This window comes from Cnephaeus nilssonii (assembly GCF_951640355.1).
Source record: "Cnephaeus nilssonii genome assembly, chromosome: 7".
Classification (NCBI taxonomy): domain Eukaryota; kingdom Metazoa; phylum Chordata; class Mammalia; order Chiroptera; family Vespertilionidae; genus Cnephaeus; species Cnephaeus nilssonii.
The window spans coordinates 34182537-34207680 of record NC_137078.1 but is presented as its reverse complement, the minus strand read 5'-3'; the positions used below and the strand labels follow the sequence as shown (position 1 = coordinate 34207680).

The window sequence follows — 25144 nt, the reverse complement described above, 5'->3', positions numbered from 1 at the left end:
TCAGGCTGGCAGGAGGGAGGGGCTGTGGGCGGTTGGCCAGCTGGCCCTGCCCCCTTGTCAAACTCCCAGTTGAACTCCTGGTCGAACTCCCGGTCAAGGGGACAATTTGCTTATTAGCCTTTTATTATATAGGATTGACTCTTTCCTATCAAATCTAACAGGAATAAAAAAAAAATAGTGCTTTTTGACACATGATGTCATATTTCTGACTTTTCTATAAATAGAAAAATATAACAATCCTTTGGTAAATTTTATCTTACTATCTTTCAGATTAACAAATAGAAATATTATACACAAACCTGCAGAATGGACCTTAATTGCTATGGTGTTGCTGTCATTGTAAGTACTCTTTCAGATTTTAACTAAATACTAGATATAAAAAACTTTGATTAGGGAAAAACAGAGTTATTCATTGATTTTGTAAACATCCTTAGAAAATGTTGTACCCCTATTTTGTGTCTTATTTTTATTTCCTTTATAATAAAATAACTTTTATGTAAAGTGATATGCTATATTTTGATAAGTTGTAATCATTCTCTATATTTTTACTGTCTTTTTTCCTGATGGCCTTTTTCTTTGCAAATAACTTATCTTTTGAAAGAGAAGAACATCCCTGTGTGGGATATGTGCAGAGGGTCCTTTAGTTTCATTTTTAACAGTGTATTTTATTAATAATAAATGGACCACATTATTTTAAATCTATATTTTTATCAACATATCTAATGCTATTTCATTTTTCTTCAACATATTTTATCATTAATAGTATAAGAAAAGTTTCATTTTTAAAATTAATGTATATCTTTAAAATCAAACATTTAAAGGAACTAAAATAGATACTACACAAGCATATATAAAACATTTAATATTCACTCACCCGTAACCAGTTAACTACTCTGCGTCCAAAACGGAAACCATCCTTGTGTCTTATGTCATACAAAGGTTTAAAGAAATCACTAGTGGTTTCTTAGGATGTCTTTCAGTAAGGTTAAATCCATCTAGTAAGTGTGTGTTTTTCAGCTTGAATTGCAAAAGTCTTTTTTTTTTTTTGAGGACCATTCATTACTGCATTACTGTTGCTTTTGGTACTTGTTAGGTCATTGAAGCCCATAGGACATTGAATACATACTGAACACTCACAGGTCAAGAAATGTTATGAGCCAGCCTCACAGCATCTCCAGTCCTGCTTTCTGTTTCTCTGATATTACTTTAGTCAGACATGTTATTCTGGATTTACTGTCCCAAGGAAGGCTGTGCTGGGAGACATTAGGGTAGGCTTCACTGAGCCAGCATTTGTGTCACCCAACCAGATACAACTCACATGATTCATTAAATCAGAACACAGAAAATAACTTTACTTGAATGCCCTGATATAAATTTTTTATGAACCATAAGAACAAATCTTTATCATTTCTACTATTCAGTGTTCCAGTTGAATTGCTTATTTGTGAAACAGATCTTATTAATTTTTTAGAAAGTTCTTTCCATTTTATGAAATTCGTAAATATTTTGGTCACTGGCGGAAAAAAAAAATCAGTATCTGCTCACCCACCATATCCGATGCCTGCTAATAAACCCTCAAAGATAACTGTTTAACTGTACTTCTGCAATTCATTATACTAAAGAGGAAGTAACTTTTTTGGTTGACAAGTCAGAGGCCTACGTCCAGCAGTAATCTCAGAATCTTGCTTTCTAAGCCAGTAACTGGAAGTATTATCTTATTGAGCAGCTGCTTACTGAGGACACATGTTAAGTCCTACTTTTTTTGTCTGTCGAATTCTTGCTACATCTCCAAAATGTACAGCAAGGAACAAATAAAATGTGGAAAATTAAGTAATAAGGCAACCATAAAATTTCATGATTCTTCCATACAAAAACCTCTGGTGTTTGATTTTAATAGAGGCATCCATGTGGCAAAAAATACTGAAAGCTTTCCTAGTCCTTTGATGCACTATTTGACTTTTCTAACTTTGGATGTAATGTAGGGAACATCTTATTTCAGGGGTCAGTGTCTCATAAAAATAGTAACTTACTAGTAATTCAATTCAAGAAACAAGCTGCACACATCTTAGATGTATTGCATGTTTCACATTGTGCAATCAATCTTGAGGTTGTCGCAGTAAATCCTCTCTCTTTTTGTCACTCGCCTTGAATCCTTTCATTACTCCCTAACCCCTGCAGCTAGATATACCCATCTTCTCCTAGTCCTTGGTCCTTTTGATACCTATACAACTAAACTACTTTCTAGTTAGGGCCCTTTATATCTTTTTTTTTTCCTTTTTTTAATCCTCAGTCACTATAGACACCAAGTCAGATGGCACTTTCTTAGTTTTTGTCCTTCAAATATTTTCTCATAATTCTAACTTTTGCCATAGGCCCTCCTTATAAGTTATCATTGATCCTTTCCATTCTGCATTTGCATTCTATATCTTCATTAGGCTAAATCTCCTTATGCTTTGGTTGTCAGCTTCTAAGACTTCTATCTCCTGCCCCCATATTATTTTATTTCTTATTTCCTCTTTTCTCAGAAAGTCCCCTTTGGCTTTTCATATTTCTCTCCCCCTGCTCTTCCCCCTCCCCCCAGGGAATCTATGGCTCAACTGAAACCCCTTTCATTCTCAGCTTGTCCTTTTATCACCCTTTTAGAATAAATATTACTATATGAAATGGGGATAAAATTAAAATACATATCTATCATGTTAAAACAAATCCCATTGACTTCTGTAAAGTATAATTATACTTTATACTGGTACCCCTCTTTCTTCCCACTTACAGTTTACAATTACTTAAGAAGGCACTTCGTTGGGGAAAGAAAAAGCAGGCATAAGGGCCAGCATTGCATAAAGAGCCTTAAACACAGTGAAAAGTATGGAGATTTTAGACACCCAAAGAGACGTACACATATAGAGAAAGGGGGTGATACACTCATACATATTTGTGGAATAGTAACCCAGCCATTCAGCCTTTTAACTTATCACCACTAAGATTGAACATAGGCATACATAGGATTATCCTTTTTAAAAATAATTATCTTATGATTTGGAAAACCTTCACATCTACTCTTAAACTTTCAATGGAATTTTTTTAGTCATTATTTGTAGACATTTCTGGAGTTTATGTTAAAAATAAACAAGTCTTTATAGCTAGGAAGAAGATTCTGAATGGCAATTGTAGTCACTGAAATGAATATAAGATAATATGTTCAGTATTATAACAATGGTCCTATTTTTTGTATATGAAAATTGCAAAGTTTTTTTTATTACTAGCATTTGTTTAATACATGAAAGCTGTTTTCAAAATTTCTCATGAGAACTTAGAAAAGGGTACACACAGGTTGGGACAAAAGTAGGTTTATAGTTATGAATACATAAAACAGTTTATGCTTTATTACTATTTATTAACTAGAGGCCCAGTGCATGAATTTGTGCATGGGTGGGGTCCCTCGCCTGGCTGGCGATCGGGGCCATGGGGGCCGCGGAAAGTTGGTGGGGGGGAGGGGCTCCAGGAGATTGGCCAAGGGGGGAGGGCGTGGGAGGTTGGCCAGTGGGTGGGGGAGGGGCTGCGGGAGGTTGGCCGGCCGGGTGGGGGGCAGTGGTCACGGGAGGTTGGCTGTGGGAGCGCACTTACCACCAGGGAGCAGTTCCTGCATTAAGCGTCTGCCCCCTGGTGGTCAGTGCGCGTCATAGTGACTGGCCGACTGATCATTCTGGTCATTTGGTCACAACGATCACTAAGGCTTTTATATATAGAGACTAGAGGCCTGGTGCATGAAATTCATGCATGGGGTGGGGGTCCCTTAGCCCAGCCTGCATCCTCTCACAATCCGGGACTGCTGACTCCTAACTGCTCGCCTGCTTGACTGCCTGATCACCCCTAACCCCTCTGCCTGCCTGCCTGATTGCCCCTAACCACCTCTGCTGGCCAAATCGCCCCTAACTGCCTCTGCCTCAGCACCGCACCCGAGAACCAGGATTCCCTCCTCCAGCTGGCCACAGGCACCCAGGACCCAGGCTTCCCTCCCTCTGGCTGACCATAGGTACCCGGGACCTGGGACAGCTCCACCTGGGCGGGCGGCTTTGCCCGGGCTGGCTGCTGGCACCCGGGACCACGGGGTAGGTGGCTTCTCCCTCTCCGGGCCACGGCCACAGCCACTGGTGCCCAGGACTGCGGGGCAGGCAGCTTCTCCCAGTCTCGGCTTTGTCAGGAAGGACATCCAGAAGGTCATCCAGAAGATGTCTGGTCTATTTAGCATATTACCCTTTTATTAGTATAGATTACTAGAGGTCTCGTGCACAAAATTCGTGCACTTAGGGGGAATCCCTCAGCCCAGCCTACACCCTCTTGCAGTCCGAGAGTCCTCAGGGGATGTCCAACTGACAGCTTAGGCCCACTCGGGAGCGCACTGACCACAGGGGGCAGCTCCTGTGTTGAGTGTCTGCTCCCTGGTCAGTGCACTTCATATCAACCCGTTGTTCCACTGTTCGGTCAGTTTGCATATTAGCCTTTTATTATATAGGATTATTATATAGGATAGTATTGTGTTCCATAGGAACAACTGTAAGCCTACCTTTACCCTACCTTGGATACACTTATATAATTTTATTAATATGTTGCTATACTGGCTCAAGTCTAACTCTTAATGTGCGGCGGGGGGAGGGGGGAGTCAACATTTTTAGCAAAACATAATAGTCCAGAAGAAAGAAAGAAACCTGGGTCTTGAATTTTCACATTTGCATTTTTTAAAGTAAATAAGGCCCGGGCAGTTTGGCTCAGTGGACAGAGCATCAGTCTGTGGACTAAAGGGTTGCAGGTTCAATTCTGGTCAAGGGCACATACCTTGGTTGCAGACCAATTGATGTGTCTCTCTCACATTGATGCTTTTCTCTCTCTGTCTCTCCCCCTCCTTTCCACTCTCTAAAAATCAATGAAAAAGTATCCTCAGGTGAGGATTAACAAAACAAAAAAAAGTATGAGGCGTTTCTGTAGCTAATCATATTTTCCTGGTTACTTCCCTTGTGTTTTAACAGATGTATGAACATTTTTAAAAATTTTAACTACAATGTGTAATTTATCAGTACATACTGATGAAAATGTTATATCCATAAAATCTAAGAAAGAAATTGATCAAATTGGTATACTTGATCTTTGCACACTCAATGAAGTGCATCTATAAAAAGACATTATGACCCATTCCCACTTCATTTACTTTCATGGGATTTGAATGGCCAGTGGAACTGTAACATTTTTTTTATATTTATACTATGTATTCAAACCCTAAATAGTTACCAATAACATAGGGAAGCAGTGTACATTTATTTAACAGTAAAGGAATAAATGTCCTTAAATGCTCTAATTTTTGTTTAATGTTATAGTTAGCAAAGATTCTTAAGAACTCTTTACGCATAGAAGAATATCTATAACTATGGGCCCAGTGCACAAATTCATGCACCTTGAAAGAAACTGTGGGCCACAAAGCTGTGGTGGGCACAGAGGCGGGTCTTGGCCCATCCTCCTTGCCCCCGCCTGGCCCCTCCCACTGCACACACACCCCCCCCCCGCCCCCCGTCCCCTATCTGCCAGCAGCCGCTCCCACGTGCTGATGGCGCTGGCCCTGCTCACACCCACTGACAGTATGGAGCGATTGGGGCCGGCGCTGGCAGTGGGTGCAAGTGGTGGCTCCAGTGCCGGCGCCAGCAGCAGGTGCGAGCACTGGGCAGGACCACGGCATGTGGGAGCAAAGAATTTTCAGTAACCCCCAGAGCCTCGCCCCAATGACAGCGACTGGCACCCCGCCTTGGTCTGACACCTCTGTTCACCTGCTCCACCATCCCACCGCAGCCTGCCATGTTCCGCGCACACCCCCGGTGGTCAGTGCACATCATAGCGACCAGTTGTTCGGTTGTTCCACAGTTCGGTCTATTTGTATATTAGGGTTTTATATATAGAGACAGTGATAATTGATCCAGTTTTTTAATTTGTTTTTTTAAAATAATTGATTACAGCCCTAACCGGTTTGGCTCAGTGGATAGAGCGTCAGCCTACGGACTCAAGGGTCCCAGGTTTGATTCCAATCAAGGGCATGTACCTTGGTTGTGGACACATACCCAGTAGGGAGTGTGCAGGAGGCAGCTGATCGATGTTTCTCTCTCATCGATATTTCTAACTCTCTATCCCTCTCCCTTCCTCTCTGTAAAAAATCAATAAAATATATTTCTTTAAAATAATTGATTACAAGTGCAATAAACTAACTTGGTATTACTGCATGAGCACTTGATTATAGTAGTAATTTTATATCTTAATTGAACTTGATCAAACTTGATTCTGACATACTATATGTTGAAATAATACAAAGCTGAATCTGGTTTTTCCACATATTATTAGGCTCTTTTCATAGTCTTGATGGATGATTTTTCATAAAAATGTGTATAAATATATATAATCTGCTATAAATATTTCACTATCTATGTACTCTGCTGGGTAAAGCTAGTTAATATCTTTATATATTTTTATATATATTCCCTTTGCTCTTAGTCTTCCCAGTCTTCTTTGACCTTTGTCATTATACTTGAGCCTGTAACACAAGAGGGGACTATGAAGGTGTTGACTTAAAGCTGAGAAATCTAGAGAAAGGTTCAGGCCAAGACTGACAGCCCACGAGAAGCCAATAGAGAAGTATATGGAAGCAAGTAGACCAAGCCTGACTTTCTTTATGTGCAGCCCACATACCAGAAATGGGAATCGGTTTCCTCAAAGACTTCTTATATTTTTTTAAATATTTTCTATTGTTATATCTCCATTTCTCTCTCCTTTACCCCCTCCTCCCAGCCCCTGACTTCTTGTATTTAAAAATGTAACTTTTCCACCCAAGTTTAATATGGAACCTATGTAAATAGGCCACTACTTTGTATTTTGATGATTTATGGTTAATTGTAGATAGAAGTATCAAATGTCTCTTAGTGGAATACTATGCAACTGTAAAAAAGAAGGATCTCTTACCTTTTGAGACAGCATGGAGAGACCTGGAGAGCATTATGCTAAGCAAAATAAGTCAGAGAAAGACAAGTATCACATGATCTCACCTATATGTGGACTCTGATCAACAAAATAAACAGGAACAAAACAGATCCAGAGCCACTGAAACATGCAACAGACTGACACGTTTAAGAGGGAAGGAGCAAGGGGTGCTGGAAGAGATTAACCAAAGAACTTATTTGCATATATGCATAGCCCATGCACAAACAGTAGGGGAAGGCCTGGGAGGGGGTGGGAGTAAGCTGGAGGGAATGGGGGTGCTGGTGAAGGGACATCTGTAATACTTTCAACAATAAAGATTTTTTTTTTAATGTCTCTTAATGGGTAGCCAGGGAGAGAGGTACGTGTTATGTTCCATAGAAATGATTTGGTTATCTAATAAAGGAGATTAATACTTTGTTTTAGAAAGAATAGAGGGTAGAGAGTGACTTTTGATAGTCTAACATAGATACATGCTATTCCTAGTTTTATGACCTTGATGTTCTCTAATGGAAAGCTTTCAAGATCATCTTCAGAAATGTCTGCTTTCATTTTATTTATGTGAACTGTCTGTTTCCAATGAACTGTGGCCCACTTCCTAGGCAGAGACCATGCAATAGTTTATTCCCCCTAAAAGCTTTGAGTATTCCAGTCATTCAGGGAGTAGCATGTTAGTCCTGGGAAATGGTATTTAAACAAGCTCAACTTAACCATGATCACTAAACAAAAGCCTTCACTGGACATGGGAAGCCACTTTAGGTAACCATCATCCAGATAGACACTCGGGAGAGTTGCTTCCCTAAGGTACCAGGCATGAATGGAAAGATGTGACTAAGGCTTTTTGCCTCAGCATATTGTTTTTTATAGCACCGCCCCCCCATCACTAATATCCTTGGAAAAATGTGTGAGCACACAATGAAAAATGAAGAGATGGTTCCTTAGAAATTTATTGGTTCTCAAAAGTATTCCAAGGCCTTTCTCTTAACATCACTATTTAGTTCTGAGTACTTGGAATCATAATAGAAGATTATTGGGGGGGAAATTTTATGTTGCCTTATAATTATGAATTTTTTTATATTTAAGTGAATTTTTTATTGAGATATAATTCATATAGCAAAATAAAGTATACAGTCCTCTGGTTTTTAGTATATTCATTATATTATATATACAACTATGACCATACTCTAAAACCAGAACATTTCTATCACCCCAAAAAGAAACCTCAGATGTATATGCTTAGTCCCAATTTCCCCTTCCTGCATCCCCTGGAAACCACTAATCTGTGTATAGATTTACCTATTTGAACAGTTCATGTAGATGGAATCATAATTTGTGGTGTTTTGTTTTTGGCTTCTTTCCCTTGACATCATGTTTTCAAGGTTCTTTTATATTATAGCATATAATAGTACTTAATTTCTTTTTATGGCTGACTAATATTCCATTTTATGGGTAATACAACATTTGATTTATTGGTTGATGGTCATTTGGGTTGTTTCTACCTTTTGAGTGTTATGTATACTTTGGTACAGGTTTTTGTATAAACATATGTTTTCAGAAATACGAGGTCATATGGTAACTCTGTGTTTAACCATTTGAGGAAGTGTTAGACTGTTTTCCACAGTGGCTGCACTGTTTTTAATTTCCACTGGCAATGTATAGGGCTCCATGATTGAACTTTAAAGGTCATCTCTTCTTGCCTCATACCCAGTAGTCATAGAGGCTTATATTTGCAATTTTTTTTCTAATTTAAATATGCCTATTCTAATTGATTTTAGACTTTCATGGGCTTATAATATCAAATTCTTATGTTCTAGAAATTTCTACTATACATGTAAAATGAGTACCTGTGAGCACCTCCACACATACTGAAATAAAGATAATAGTGTTGAATATGAGACCATATAAGTTAAATGTCTGAACCGTAACTAGTGGTATTTATTTTGGATTCCTCCTTATCCATAACATTCCTTTATTGTTTGTTTTTCTTGCTTGTGTAAATCTTGGATTTATCTTATGGTGTATACTATCATGTACTTTTTTCATTGTAAAGTTTATTATTGGGGATTAAACAATACTTAGATTACTTGCAACCTCCCTATATTCATTGTTGAGAATTTACCCTCAGTCACCAGGGCTATGTGGGAATCCAAATATTTTCTCAAGAAAAAATAATAGCTGTTTACTTTTTCCCCTCAGAATTCCCCATATTTTTGACAATTTTGTAATGTTAGGTGTTTTGTTTTGTTTTTAACTTTTGGCCACAATACAAATTAAAGTTCCCAAGGATTCTCAGCAAAAACATGTGCTCTCCAACTGCCCATCCCAGCAGCAGTGGCGGCAGCACTGTGACAGCAAGTAGCACTTGCCCTTGCAAGTCACAGCCTTGACCTACGGAGTCATTCTCCATGTCTACCATGACATCTTCACATCCTGACTGAGCTCACTGAGAGGACAGGACAGGGCAGGGCAGCCAAGAAGCATGAGCCTTACGGGCACTATTCTCCCCAGCCTCAGGGTTCTGCCCTGTAAGAGTGTGAGCATGCTTTCAATCTTAGAGCGTAGGGAAAAAAAGTTGGAGCCACTATTCTGAGAAAATTGTTACACAGCAACAGTTACGACAAAAAGCTTTCCAACACTCATCTACAAAGCTCCTCTATAGATCTGTCACAAACAGGATTTAGATATAAAGTTTTAAAGTCCCCATAGCCCAGCCCTTTAAACAAACCTGTGTGTAAATATATCACTACAAAGTGAGTTACAAAGAACTTGTTTCTTTTGAATTAGAAATATCAATGGAAAGCATCCCTGCTTCCTTATTAATAGGTAATCCTAAAGCATTAAATGCAAATATTATCAGGATATAAACCATCTGTTATAAGAAAAACATTTTATTTTATTTGGCTATCCATAGTCTTTTATAATCAAAGTTTTTATCTCAATATTCTACATAATAGTTCTAAAATAGAAAGCCCATAATGGCATATTTCTTCATGGTATGTTCTTGTCTACTTTATTTTTCTTAGAAGTTTTTAATAGTAATAGCCTCACATGCCTCTTGGTTTTCAAATTTGGGGACTTTAGGTTTGTGCCTACGATAAAATTAAGTGCAATTTAAGTTTATACAAATAATTTTTATCAAGCATTATATTTTTATTAGATGTAATCCCCTAACCCCAGCGACCACCTTTAGCTATGCAAAGGTCTCTTAAAACCCTAAATTCAGTCTTATTCTATACAATATCCTGTTTTTTTCCCTTGCACTAGCAGTGTAGCCTTGCACAAATTTCTTAACCTCACTGTGCTTTATTTTTCTTGTTGGCAAAATGAGGGGTTGAACTAAACCCACGTTAAATCAACTTGGCAGTGTAAATTCAACTTTGAGATGTTATAAGGAGCTTTCAGTAATGTCCAAGGCTACTGAAAGAGGCAAGGAAGAGGAACATAGCACAGGAAACAATTGGATTTTGCTGATAGAGAGCCATGGTGACACTGCCTGAGTATTACTGCTTTGTTAGGTTCCTTAGTTATTAAGCTTGACAGAGATATGCAAGGAATGATATGGTTAGTCACTTTCTGAGGAAGGGTTACAGAATACTCATTAACTAATAGGAAGAACACCCCCAAGATTCCTTTGCTCTCTTTGTACAGACTTAGATGACATTATACTGCTCTCTACATCAAAGATGGGGAACCTTCCCTAGATGAAGAAGGAAACTGGGTGGTTTAGTACCTCAGAATTATACTAAAGTGGTGAAGAGCAAAATGAAATGTGTAAGTTGATCTTTTAATGTAAAAATATACTTTGAAATATTTTGCTTATAGTATTCTCACCACAATCATGAATCTTTTTTCTCTATTCCACATTATTTTTATATTTTATTCTAGAAATAAATCTTATCAATGAATAGAAATGTCTCGAAAGCCATTTATGTGAGAGTTTTTTATTCTGTGTTCAGATCACATTTAAGGAAATTTTTTAAATAATTCTAGAGTGACATTTTCCTTTTTGGCTTCCTACTCTTTTTCTCATTGATGAAAATATCCCAAAAATTCATTAATACATCTTCTTTTAACTAGGTATGGTAGAGTAACTTGAGTTTCCTCTCTGAAATAGTACCGTCTGATTGTTAACTAACAGATTAGTAAGTACCTTACTTGCAGCCCTGGTTTTTCTTCTAAAGAGTTTATTTGGATTTTTTTTTTTTTTTTTTGGTCTTTAATATCATGCCATGAAAACCATCATAAGTAGTGCCCATGTATACCAAAAAGGAAATGAGGCTCACACTTTGCTGTAGCATCATAACTATAAATCAGTATAGAAGCTGTCATCTACATGATAATGGCAACGTTTCAAATACATAGAAATCTCACTCAAAAAATAGCCAGCAAATGTTTTTAGAACAGCTGCTGTGGGTAAGACTGTGTCTTAGGCCCTGTGGGTGATACAAAGGTTAAACAAAGCCCTTGCCCTTAAACACTTTACAGCCTGCTGGAGATTGAGAAAAGGAGAAATCAATTTGTGGACAGGTAACTACAATAAAAAGTTGAATGTATTAAATGGCAAAAAGAAGCACAAACTGTTCTGGGAGTTCAAAGAAGCAAAGATCTTGACTAGGAACATCAAAAGGAGGTTGCACAGAAGTAGCATTTGTGATGGGCCCAAAAGATAGAATGGGTTTTAAAAAACAGAAATGAAAAGATGGGGGCATTGTAGGGCAGTGGTCGCCAACCGGTGGTCCGAGAACCACTGGTTGTCCGTGAGGTCCAAAAGGTTGGCGATCGCTGTTCTAGGGGGTACCTACAGCATGAAAAAAGAAGAGCTGTAGTAAAAGTAAAAGAGTGGTTGGGAAGTTGGGTCTGTTGCAGAGATAGATACTTTAAACTTATTTCAGTGGACAGTGAGTCACTTAAGTTTTGAGCAGAGGGTACCATCATGCAGCCTGTGCTTTAGGAAGATCAGTCTTGCAGAGATCTGGAGGCAGATATGCTCCTGTCCTGTGCCTTGTACTGGTTCCTTCAAAGGCTGCCATTGTGGCCGAGGTGGCCCTGTGTGGTCCAGCCCCTTCTTTAGTCTCATCTTAGTCACCCTATCATGTTCTCCCCATTCCTGCCACTCGTACCTTCTTTCAGTCCTTCTCATCATACTCTTTCTCACCATAACACACAGGTTGTTCCCTCTGTCCAGAATGTTTTTTCTTCCCCATTTCCTCTGATTAATTTCGCTTCATCTTTCAGAACTTGAGGAAATGTTTCTTCCTCAAGAAACTTTTCCTGATTTTCCCAACTAGATTAAATATCTTTATAAATAGGCCTTCATAACACCAGGCACTTAACTTTTCTAGCACTTGTCCTATTTTCAGTTTCACATTTAATTGTATGATTACTTTATTGATGTCTGTCTCCCTCACTCAACTTGAAGATTTTAGGGACTGTTCCATATCTGATTTTACTCACCATTATATACTCACACTTAGCATTGTGCCTATAATATTATAGATTTACAATAAATACCTGGCAGAAAATGAGTGAATGAGATTAATTAGGAAACAGTCATTTCTTGCTCTTTGTTGACTCCTTCCCTACTGCCTGCAAGCACATACCTGTCCTTTATTCTTAACCTCATTAGCCCCTCAGACTATTCAATTAACCAAACTTCTTAGAGAGCTAGTCTGTTGTCAGTAATTGTTGTGCTTTTCATTAATCCCTTATATTCTGGCTCTTGTCCATACCATTTATAAAATGGATTTTCTTAAAGCTTCTGCTATAATAGCCTAGTTAACCAAAGAGCACTGAGACAGTGAACTAAAATGATTGCAGTGAAAGTGAAATGTTAAATGTTGAGAGACATTGTAGCTCCAGATCTATACATTTTAGCAGAGGGGTGTGGGGAGAGTCAACCATGATTTCACAACATTAAGACAGATGGCTGAGAAAATACTGTTGCCTGTAGGGAAGTGAGTAGGAAGAACTAATTGAGTTTAATACCTGTTCTACAAGCATTGGGACTATTTTTGTTCAGTTTAAGGTTCAGGCAGATTATCCAGTTGGGTGATTCCCGTGTAGGCATTTAAAAATGTGGAATTGGAGCTAAAGAATGGTAAGAAAAATAAAAGACCTAGATTTTGGAGTCAGCATTGTGGTGGGTGAGATGGCAGGGATAGAGGGTGTTAAGTGAAGAGTCAAATGAGGTAGAACCTGTGGGACATCCACATCCATGCCAAGGATGCCTGAGGATACAGAGAAAGCAGAAAAGAGATGGACATTTTCTGAACATCAACTATGTGCAAATACTTTGCTAGATTCTCTATATATGCTATTTCATTTGATCCCCATATCAGTGAGGTCTGTGGTCTTATTTGACTCCCAGAGGAAGGAAACAGACTCTGGGAAGATAAGCACTTAGAGGTCAAAATGTGTGCAGTTTCCACTGCACAGTGTACCTCAGGAAGGTATGTGTACAACCAGAACAGTATCGAGGAATCCAAAGTGGGTTTGAGGTCCAAAGAGAGGTGGTAACTACCTTTCTGAGAAGCAGTACTTATTCTCTGCCAACATGGAGAAGGACTGAAAACAGGCTGTGATTTGGCAATTAGGTGATTGTAGATGACCTTGAAGTCATCTATAGAATGATAGTAAATTGCAAGGGCTGCTATAGTAAACAGCTGTAAAAATAGTAGATGTGGCAAATGTTGACCACTCTTTTCATGTAGTGGGCAGAAAAAGAAAGGAGAGAGGGATTATAACTGGATCTGACATGGCAGATCTTCAGAAGACTTCTCAAGATAGTGGAGGCTTGAGCATCTTGAAAGCAGGGGCAGGAGTTGTTAGGTAGGGTTGGGATTACTAATAAGACATAGGGTGACTGGCAGGATATGGCCCACGAAGAAACCAGAAATGTCATCAAAGAAATATTTAGGTTTTCATTTTTCTTCCCTAATCCCTGTCACCCATCTTCTTTCCCATTGTTTCCTCCACACATTTATTTCCCTTCGCCTTGAATGTCAGTGTTATTTTCTAACATTTACCTCCTGTACTTAATTTAAAAAGTGAATGAACCAAACCTTTTATGTCTCCTTCTGAAAACCCATATTAGTATTATTGTTCCATTACTTGCTCTGATTGATTCTTACCCCTCATCCACAGGTCAGTGATCTGCCTTAGGAGAATTAAAGATATCTACAGTGAGATGAATTTGAAACTATTTTCTTTTTAAAACACTAGAGGCCCAGTGCATGAATTGGCGCACCAGTGGGGTCCCTTGGCCTGGCCTGTGGGATTGGGCGAAACCAGCTCTCTGACATCCCCTGGAGGGGTCCTGGATTGCAAGAGGGCGCAGGCCAGGCCGAGGGACCCCATTGGTGCACTTTCGGAGCCAGGGAGGGACGCGGGAGAGCTCCAGGGCGTGTCTGGCCTGTCTCGCTCAGTCCCAATCAGTTGACCCCAGCAGCAAGCTAACCTACCAGTTGGAGCGTCTGTTCCCTGGTGGTCAGTGCACATCATAGCGACTGATCAACCAGTCGACTGTCTGCCCCCTGGTGGTCAGTGTATGTCGTGTAGCCAGCGGTTGAATTGCCTTAGCATATCATTAGCATATTACGCTTTGATTGGTTGAACGGATGACTGGACACTTAGCTTATTAAGCTTTTATTACATAGGATAGCGTCCGTGCAGCCAAGGGCATTACCTAGATTACTTTTATCTCCACTTCATAAGCTCTCAATTAATATTTGTAAAATAAGTCAAATGAATGTATGGATAGGACAGACTTGGATAACTTATTGTTAATGTTACAGACTTAAACACAGAATTAGTAAACTGGTAAAGTTTCATTACACAGGGAAAAACAAAAATAGTTGCTTACTATTATGAATGAAAGGGAGGACAGTGATCCTGTGTCTCTGTAATGATTCATATTTTCCAGGGTGGGTATAATTTAAGGAATGTGACTATTTAGGCTAACAAGAATTACCACTTTGCCCTGGCCAGGCAGTTCAGTTGATTAGAGCGTTGTCCTGATACACCAAGGTTGTAGAGTCAATCCTAGGTCAGGGCACATTCAAGAATCAACCAATGGCCCTAACCTGTTTGGCTCAGTGGATAGAGCGTCGGCCTGCGGACTGAGGGGTCCTGGGTTCAATTCCGGTCAAGGGCATGTACTTTGGTTTCGGGCATATCCCCAGTTGGGGGGCATGCAGGAGGCAGCTGATCGATGTTTCTCTCTCATCGATGTTTCTAACTCTCTGTCCCTCTCCCTTCCTCTCTGTAAAAAAATCAATAATATATATATATTTTTAAAAAGAATCAACCAATGAATGTATAAATTAATGGAACAACAAATTGATCTCTTTCTCTCTCAAAATCAAATAAAAAATTAAAAAATAATTGCCACTTTTAACCAAATCTAGCATTGCTTTTTTTTTTGCAAATATATTTTTGTAAAATCTTTAATAAAATTAACACAATCAAAGCTAGATGTAACTGTGAGATTATCTTTTAACTCATAATTATAAAATTAATGAACATTTTAATTTTCTTTAATGTTTCTTTGACTTAAAAATTTTATTCCAAATACTACTTTTCTTTTGTCTACCATGGACTTGCTCTCTTACCTTCTGTAGGCTGATGATAAAATAAGAAACTCAGTTAAAAGGCAGTTAATTACCAAGAATGTACATATGGCACTAAATCTTTTCTTTATCTGATGCATCACAGACACAATTCTGGAGAATCCTTTAAATGTTTTACTTGTTAGTATTTGCTCATTGAATTGGAAGCATTTATCAAATATTAATGGATTCTAATGGAAAATTTCACTCTAGAGGCAAACTCTTCCTTTAACTAGTTTTACAGAATGTATTGTATTAACTAGTCTTGCAAACTTGAAAGTCATAAAGAGGGAAAAAAAGATTATTCTCGGGTGTATTGAGTACTTATTAAATTCAAATTCCTATTCGCCTAGTGTGTCTTTCCTCTGTTGTCTTTAAACACTTCCACTTAAATTGTGTATTATAGCGACTTAACACCTTTTTAATATTTTTTCTGCCTCTAACCCTTCTCAATCTGATAGTCTTAAGTGCTCCCATTTTACTCAGTGTTTAAATATTTTTACATAAGTTTAGAACAAATGATAAAGCCTGGAGGGTAAAATGAGGCTTGGTATTGTTTAGTTCTTTCTATTGCTGTTTTTTACCTTCCCTGCCTTCTCATTTTTCATGACCCACAACCAGAGTTAGGAATGTATATGTGTACTTCACACACACAGTGTGAGTGTGTGTGTGTATACTAGAGGCCCGGTGCATGAGATTCATGCACTGGGGGGGGGGGGGGCGGTCCCTCAGCCCAGCCTGTGCCCTCTCGCAGTCCTGGACTCCACAATCAATCGCCCAGCAGAGGGAGGCCCCGCCACCTGGCTGGGGCTCTTCAATCCGTCACTGCGCAGAGGGAGGCCCCGCCCACCTGCTGCAGCACTACCGACTGGGTAGTCTGGGCCTCCCTCTTTGGAGTGATCAATCACGGAGCCCTCCCTCCCCTCCCCGATTGATCGCCCTACAGAGGGTGGCCTGGGCCTCCCTCTGCAGGGGTGATCGTGGGGTGATGGCGGGGCCCCCTGACCAATCGCATGGCACCCACCTTGACTGGCCTGGCACCAGTGCGTATCATAGCGTGGTCTTCTGGAAGGTCATTCGGATGGTCATTCTGCTGTTTGGTTGTTCAGCCGATTTGCATATTATGCTTTTATTATTATAGAAGATATATGTATATGTATCCTATGTAATAAAAGGCTAATATGCAAATTGTCTTGACCAAGAGTTCCACCGGGAGATCAACAGGGGGCAAGGCCAGCCAGCCAGCTGCCTGCAGCCCCTCCCCCCAGCCGGCTCACACCAGTCACCTCCCCCCCACCAAGCACAAATTCATGCACTGGGTCTCTAGTATATATAATGTATATTTGTCCCATTATCCATTTTGAATAAAGAGTTTCAGAGTTGGTCCCTTGTCATTTTAGTACAGCTCAAGCATACTCTGCCTTAAAAGGGGGAGACTTATGGCCTAGCCAGTGTGGTTCAGTGATTGAGCATCGACCTATGAACTAGGAGGTCATGGTTTGATTCCAGGTCAGGGCACATGCCCTGATTGCACTTGATTCCCAGTGAGGGCTTGTAGGAGGCAGCCAGTCAATGATTCTCTCATCATTGATGTTTCTATCTCTCTCTCCCTCTCCCTTCCTCTCTGAAATCAATAAAAAAATATTTAAAAATTTTTTAAAAGACAGGACATATGAAAATACACAAGACTTAATGTCAGTATTCCCATGGAGCACGTGTACTCAGGAAACTTCTGCAAACTGTTTGGTGAACATCTGCAGTTTCTGTGGAGGTGAAATCACATTTCAGTAACTAAATTGCCTGCACTATTTCAGTTTCGTTATTTACTGATTTTCTTTCCGTTGAGTTTTTCAGGCCCCACTTTATGATGTTGTGCATCACCTGGAGGTTTTTAATTTCAGTGAGTGACAAGTCAACCACACTGCAAAAATGTTTTGTAATAATAGAGCAACCACCAGGTTGTATCTAGAATTCCTATGGTTTCTGTGCACAGAGAAATGCTGCTTATCTGAAACACTAAGACTTACACATGCTCCAAAATTCTCCAGACTGTAAAATCGAATGCCATTAACAAATTCTCTATAGCTAAGATTATACATTGAGGTAGATAATTATACACTGAAAGTAGGAATAAAGATATACATTCTTTCCTCAAGGGAAAAAAAGTGCACATTTGGGAAAACAATTTATATAATTTGAAGGGATATATGAACCCATATATCCTATTAAGATGAGGAAGTAGAGTCAGCAAATGTAGAGTTCTTTTTTGAGAAACTTGATAAGGGTAGGAGAGAGATTGAACAGTAAAAATTTGTTTTGGATAAGAAGCTTAAGGATGTTGATAGGGTATAGGGAAGGAGCCAGTAAAGAAAAATAATGTGAAGCTGGAGGGGTGAGGGGTAGATATATATGGTAGAACAGAGTCCTAGAGGAGGCACAAAGAAATGGAATCCTGGTCACAGGCAGATGGAATAGCTTGAACAGGAGAGACAGGAAGAAAAAAAGTGAAGAATATGTGGTTATAGGTAAGTTTGTAAGTCAAAGGAAGAGATTTTTAAATGCCTGGCTTCCTTTTTCAAGGAAGTAGGATATGACATTGGGTAGAGAGTATAAATGGTAACAAAGTCATCATTGAGAGGATCTGGATCAGAAACTAACCAAGGGCCAGAGAAAATTAACAAGTTGACACTGGGTGCCCAGGTGAGGCCCAAGATCATGGATTTGTAGTGGTATCAATCTTCTAAGTTCCCTTCTTCCTTCCACTCCCCTACCCCCAGTAGTTTTCAGCTATCCTATTGCAGGTGTGGAGAAAGCAGGTCCTAGTATTGACCTCAGGTTGTAGTTTTGATGAGTAGGAAAGCTAAGAGAAGGATGCAAGAGATTCAGGAGAATGGTAGTGAAAGAGATTAGTTCAAGAAATCAGGACAGACATCAGTACAGGATAATGAAGTTATCTTAGAGAGAAAAAAATGGTCTTCCCAATCAAATATATCTTGTGTCCCTTCCCTCAAAGTCTTTTTTTTTTAATTTCTTTATTGATTAAGGTGTCACATATTTGTCCTCATCCCCCCATTCCCATCCCACACCCCTCCCCACGGATGCCCCCACCCCCCTGTTGTCCTTAACCATTGGTTAGGCTCGTATGCATGCACACAAGTCCTTTGGTTGATCTCTCCCCCCTACCCCCACCTTCCCCTACCCTCCCTCTGAGGCCCGACAGTCTGATCGATGCCTCCTTGTTTCTGGGTCTGTTCTTGTTCAGCAGTCTATGTTGTTCATCATTTCCCCTAGATGAGTGAGATCATGTGTTACTAGAAATATAAGAACTGAGTGTGAGATGAGCAATAATAGTTATGCTGACAGGCAAATGAATCAGTCTGTAGTGAGTTTCTTTCTGGACCAACAGTTCTTTTGAGACCCAATTTCAATGTCCAACAGTTCCTTATGTGTACATGTCGGCACTGACTTTTCAGCTCTGGATGGTGGACAAATGGTGGTAATGCAGGTCCAACTCCCTCTGGTTTGGTCTCGCCCGGACCCCGAGTCATGGCTTCACCCAGACTCAGGGGCGCGCGGCCTCACCCGGACCTGGGACCCAGCATCACCCGGGCCCCAGGGTGCATGGCCTCACTCGGACCCAGGTGCGCGCAGCCTTACCCGGACCCAGGCTCCAGCCTCACCCGGACTCAGGGGCGCGTGGCCTCTCCCAGACCCAGGGGCGCGCGGCCTCACCCGGGCCCGGGATCCAGCCTCATCCGGACCCAGGGCGCGTGGCCTCTCCCGGACCCAGGGGCGCGGCCTCACCCGGACCCAGGACCCAGCCTCAAAGTCTTGTATATTCAGCTCTGACATCTCTCCTAGGATTGAAGGCCTTTTTTTTTCCTTTCTGGGCATCTCCATTTGGATATCCCTCAGGCAATTCAAACTCTCAAATTGGAGACTTAAGCTCATCTTCTCTTTCAAATGTTACTTTTTCTCTGGTAATATTTCCATCTTCCTGATTATCCAGAATTGAAATCTGATTTGTCTTGGTGCTTCTCTTGCCCTTATCTCCCATATCTATTCAATTGCTAAACCTGCCTTTTTAATTCTCTTTACTCAGTTTTTCATTTTTCCATTGCTATTAAGCCCACATTAGGCTTTCCTTACTTGCCTAAGCTGCTGCAATTATAGCCTTTTTAAATATATATACTTATATATATTTAATATATATTTAATATATATTTAATATATATATTTATACATATTTTATATATATATATTTATATATATTTATAAAACTAACTTGTTGATTGTCAACCTTTATGTGAAATTCCATTCCAGTCCAGGGCACATGCCCGAGTTGCGGGCTTGATCCCCAGTAGGGGGCATGCAAGAGGCAGTCAATCAATGATTCCCTCTCATCATTGATGTTTCTATCTCTCTCTCTCCCTCTCCCTTCTTTTCTGAATCATTGATTGGCTGCCTCTTGCACGCCCCCTACTGGGGATCAAGCCCGCAACTCGGTCATGTGCCCTGGACTGGAATGGAACCCAGGACCCTTTAGTCTGCAGGCCAATGCTCTATCCAGAGCCAAACCAGCTAGGGCTATAGCCTTAAACAGGTCTCCTTGCCTCAACTAGTCCATCCTTCCTCCCGCTATAAAACTAGTCTCACTGAAGCTTAATTCTAAGCAGGGTAGGCCTTTGTTCAGAAACCTAGTGATGCCCCAGTTCCTACCACGTAATTTTGCTTGAAATTCACTCCTAGCCCAGTTGGCATGGCTTAGTGGTTGAACAGCGACCTATGAACCAGGAGGTCACGGTTCGATTCTTGGTCAGAGCACATGCCGGGGTTGTGGGCTCAGTCCCCAGTATGGGGTGTGCAGGAGGCAGCCGATCAATAATTCTCATCATTGATGTTTCTATCTCTCTCTCCATCTCCCTTCCTCTCTGAAATCAATAGAAAATATATTTTATAAAACAAAGAAATTCACTCCTAAAGTGGCTCAAACCTGCATATCTAACTTATTTCTCTATGTGTCCTTACATTGTGTCCACTACCTATTTCCCCCTGCAAGCATCTTTATTAGCACTGTGCTTAAAATGCCTTTCATTTTTGTATCTGTCTCTCCTAATCTTCAAATGTCAAATGCTCAAATGTCACCACCTCCTTAAAAGCCTTCCTTAACCCCCTTACAGGCAGAAGTATCTTAATTCTATAAATTCCTATAGAGGAGACCTTTCTTTTGGACCGTATTATCTTCTGCTTCACTACATAGGTTTTTATGTAAATATCTCGATTCCTTTGCTATTCAGCTTTTTCCAACAAGTATAACAAATGATCAGAACTGACAAATTTATTCACTTCAAAAATTTAACAGTGGTTCTCAACTCTGATTGCACATTAGAATCACATAGGAAGCTTTTTAAAAATGCTAATACTTGATTAAAAGATTTTGATGCATTGGTCTGGGGTAGGGCCGGGATATAGGTATTTTTTTAATTTCCCCAGGTGATTGTAATTTGTGCAGACACAATTGAGAACCACCATCCTTAATTGTAGTGCAATTATTAGCATATTCGGTAGAGATATGCTAACTCAGTTAATTTAGCTATGGCTGCCAGGATTTGCTTGCTTAGAGGCACTAATTAGCTTTCTTCTAAAGTCTTCACTTAGTTCATGGTGTTGGAAGGTGCTTCTTGGCTGTCAGGAGAAAGGATGAATTAGAAACAATAGAATTGTCAGTTTTCATTGGCACATTTTATTTTGTAATGATAGATTTCAAAAATTATTTGAAGAACATATGCAAGTGAGCATTTGAAATCATAAGGTATACTCACTTCTTAAAATGAATCAGATGTGAGCTTATGTGGTATAGAAGGGTAGAGCTTATGTGGTATAGTGGTTAGAAGGGTAGACTCGTGGGGAGTGCTGCTGGGGTTAGTTGCTCATCTGTTACTGACTACGTGACCTTAAGAAAGTCTCCTGAACTTAACACTTGATGCAATTTCACATAAAGGTTGACAATCAACAAGTTAGTTTCATAAAGGAAAAAAAAATCTTTTTACAAACTTGGAAATCACTGATGTTTCTTATGTTTGACTTAGTGGTTGAGATCTTGCCACAAAGGGAACTGGGAAAAAGAACTGGCATTCTTTAAAGGAAATAAATGCATTTCCTTCCATTTAGAAACCTACCCACCACCCATTTTAAAGTATCTGACTTTTAAATTCAGCTCTGACCACTTGGCATCTGTTTCCTTGTCAGTTATAAAGGCATGTTTACTGTTTACTTTAAAACAACATCAACACAGCTAGGAAAGCAGTTACCTCTGTACATGGCCCCGTCCCTGTTCTTCTCTGGAAAAGGAAAAGCTCTTCCACGGGGGGCTTTGTTCTTCCCTGTGCCCCCCTGGCGGCTGTACTGCAGGGAGGAGGCCGAGGGGCCACAGATTAGACAAATGTTTTTAGAGAATCAATGACAGAATTGAATCTTCTTCTGCCTTCTCCCCAGTAAGAAAAAAGCAAGATGGAAAAAAGTATGTTAAATATGTAATCCTAATTACTTGCATGATAAAGAGCCTGAATACATAGCTACAATTCCTTTTGAAAGTTTGTACTAGAATTTTTTAAATTTTTGTTACTATCTGAGAGAGGCATTTTACAAAATGTCTTAGGTTTGTGTGGGCCCTCAAATTTCTGAAAATAGATGACATTTTGACCAATTGTGTTACTTGCTGGTCACAGCTCTTTGTTTCAGTTTTGAGTGTATGTATGTGCAGAGGTATTCTGGTTTAATCCTTTATCATTTAGCACTTGTTCATATAGAGAAGGAAGGAAAATCCCAGCTCATGTTTTATAAGAAGACAAAATATAGGTGAAGTGACAATTGTTATTACCATGTAGGAAGAAAGGAATAGTGAGACTTGATAATAAACAAGATGACTTTGTGATAAAGGTGTCCGTTTTTAGCACTGTTCTTAACCATTGTGACCCTGATAAATCCCTTACTCTGTCCAAAGCCTCAGTTACTTCAGCTGTCAAAGGGAAACTAGCTAGGTTGAGACTAAGTCACACTTGAGGAAATTAGGTGGTGGTATAGTCTCATAAAATAAGACTATGCAGTTAAACCTCATCTTCTAGATTCTTCATTTACCCAGGCTGTTATTAATAAGGATGCCTCATCTTTCCCAGAAGACTTTTGTTTTTGTTTGATTCTAAGCTCCCAAAATGTCTGGTATTGTATTATCTGTTCTGTTTTAATTGATAAAGGATGAGAGAGTGTTAAAAAAATTTTTAAGCCCAACATTATCTTTAGTAGTCTCTGCATGTCATCACCTTTATGCACAGTAATCAGCAGAACAGGTTTCCCTCCTGCAACAGAACTCTATGTGAACCCAGCAATTTCTCAAATCTGATAGGTACAGAAAGTGTGTGGCTTTTCACTTCCTGTCCCTTCCTCCAACCCCAAACCATAGAGAAGTATGCTTTCTGGTTACATTTATTCTGCTTGACGTTCTCACAGCTTTTTCTTCCCTTAAGATTGAGTATGAGGAGTGTTGTTCATTGTCATTTTACAACAGCTTAGCAGTTTGATTCTGCAAGTTTGGAAATTAATAACTCAGAAAACTCCAAGAGTGTTTGCTTCTCTTAGTTTTGAGGGTCAGAGTAAAGGATGTCTTTGCTCTATCATTTCAGGCAAGTGCCTGATGTGATCTTCAATATTTCACACAGATTATTCAGAAAAGGATAATTCAGACTATGCTGTGATTTCCAGTGTTCCAGGAGCTGCACTGTTTATTCCCCAGTGGGAATGAGGGCAATGAGCAAAGCAACAGGGACCATTATTGGAAAGGCCATTTAAAAATCCAAGTTCATTACTGACTTAAATGAGGAGTAGTCAGATGGCATTATGAGGAAAGATTAAAAAGACTTACAATTAATTTAGAACCATTTTCAAGAATATGAAGAAATAACTTTGTTGTTGTTGTTGTTGTTGTTAAAAACCTCATCCAAAGATGTTTTCCATTGATTTTTATTGCAGTATGGGAGATGGACAACAGAGTTCCATCAGTTGTTTAGCTCCACTTGCTCAGTAAACCACAACTTGAACTCTTTATATTGCTTTCTCTGTTGGTAAGATACAAACTAGTGATAACTTACTCTGAGGCTTAATCAAGAGTTTATACAGCTCTAAATCCTTGGATGGATGTAAGGATCTATTTTTTTTAAATGCCACTTTTTAATTAAAAATATTTCTCTTGTTTCAGTTGTCAAAGTTTGAAACTCCTCTTACTACTGTGTATAATAATTCCTGTTAACCAGATGTTGTTTGATAGCTCAGTAATAACAAATGGAGAGTACATGTCCTAACCTGTCTTGCGTTCTCTTTTTTTGATGTGCAGCATATGTGGAGCAGTCAGCTAAATAAAGGTCTTATCATTAAGATACAGTATGATACTTGGCTTTTTGCTTGTGTTGTCATGCCATTTACCATATGGTAAAGAACTAGTTATAGAAGGTTGCCTATCTTTTCAGAATGGAGATTTCAATCAGTGGCATTTTCATGAGAAGTTTCCTCTCTTGTCTGTGATTTATACATTGCAAGTTATGTCATTTTTTTTCAAATTATATTTTCCAGCATACAGATTGTTTGTGGTAAGCCATCCTTTTAGTGCCACCTTTAGAGCTTTTTATTCATTCTTGAAAGAAATAAATTGAAACATAACAATTTTTTGTTTTTACTCATGGCCAATCACATTTTCTGTTATTTTAAAGGTATTTCCTACATAAGACACACTGTTAAAATACCAACTGTGGAATATTGCTGTTTTTAAAGTAGAAGTAGTTATTTGGGCCCAGTTTATTGTGGCTTTCTTTGATACACACTACTAGAAGTTGCAGGACTGGAATAGATGCTAGAATCTTTTTCAATATATAATAAGGTGGGAGTTGTTCTTTAATGAAAAGGTTAAACAGATAAGTGATGAACATATCATAATTAACAGTGTATGGATAAAGGATCAAGGGGAAAGGAGCCTGGAGAGTTAATTTAACAAAAATGGGGAGTGTTGGATAAGATTCTGAGATTGTACTTCAGAAATAACTTAGACGAACAAGATTTTATTTCATGATATCCTTCTGTGGGGTGGAAGATACGTTGTTTTATGTTTTAAATTAATGAATTTGGATAATATTTATATTCTGGGGCACTACATTTTAGGAAAATGAGAAGCTAGAAGAGGTTATAAGGAAGAATACCAATCTAAATGAGGAGTAGTCAGATGGCATCTATGGGAAAAGATTAAAAGGACTTACTATTAATTTAGAACCATTTTCAAGAATATGAAGGAATAACTTTGTTGTTGTTGTTGTTGTTGTTGTTAAAAACCTCATCCAAGTATATTTTTCCATTGATTTTTAGAGTGGAAGGGAGGGGGAGAGACACAGAGAGAGAAACACCAATGTGAGAGAGACATATCAATTGGTTGTCTCCTGCACGCACCCAGGCCAGGAACAGAAATCGAGCCTACAGTCGAGGTATGTGCC

General features: G+C 39.4%; 1 protein-coding gene across 1 annotated transcript in view; it reads left to right on the top strand.

Annotated features, from left to right (window-relative positions):
- RPAP2 (RNA polymerase II associated protein 2) overlaps positions 1–25144 on the top strand; it is a 107237-nt gene that overhangs the window by 56602 nt on the left and 25491 nt on the right. The window contains exon 11 of the mRNA XM_079776029.1: positions 271–339. Within this exon, the coding sequence (XP_079632155.1) occupies positions 271–339 (69 nt within the window). The remainder of the gene's footprint in view (positions 1–270; positions 340–25144) is intronic.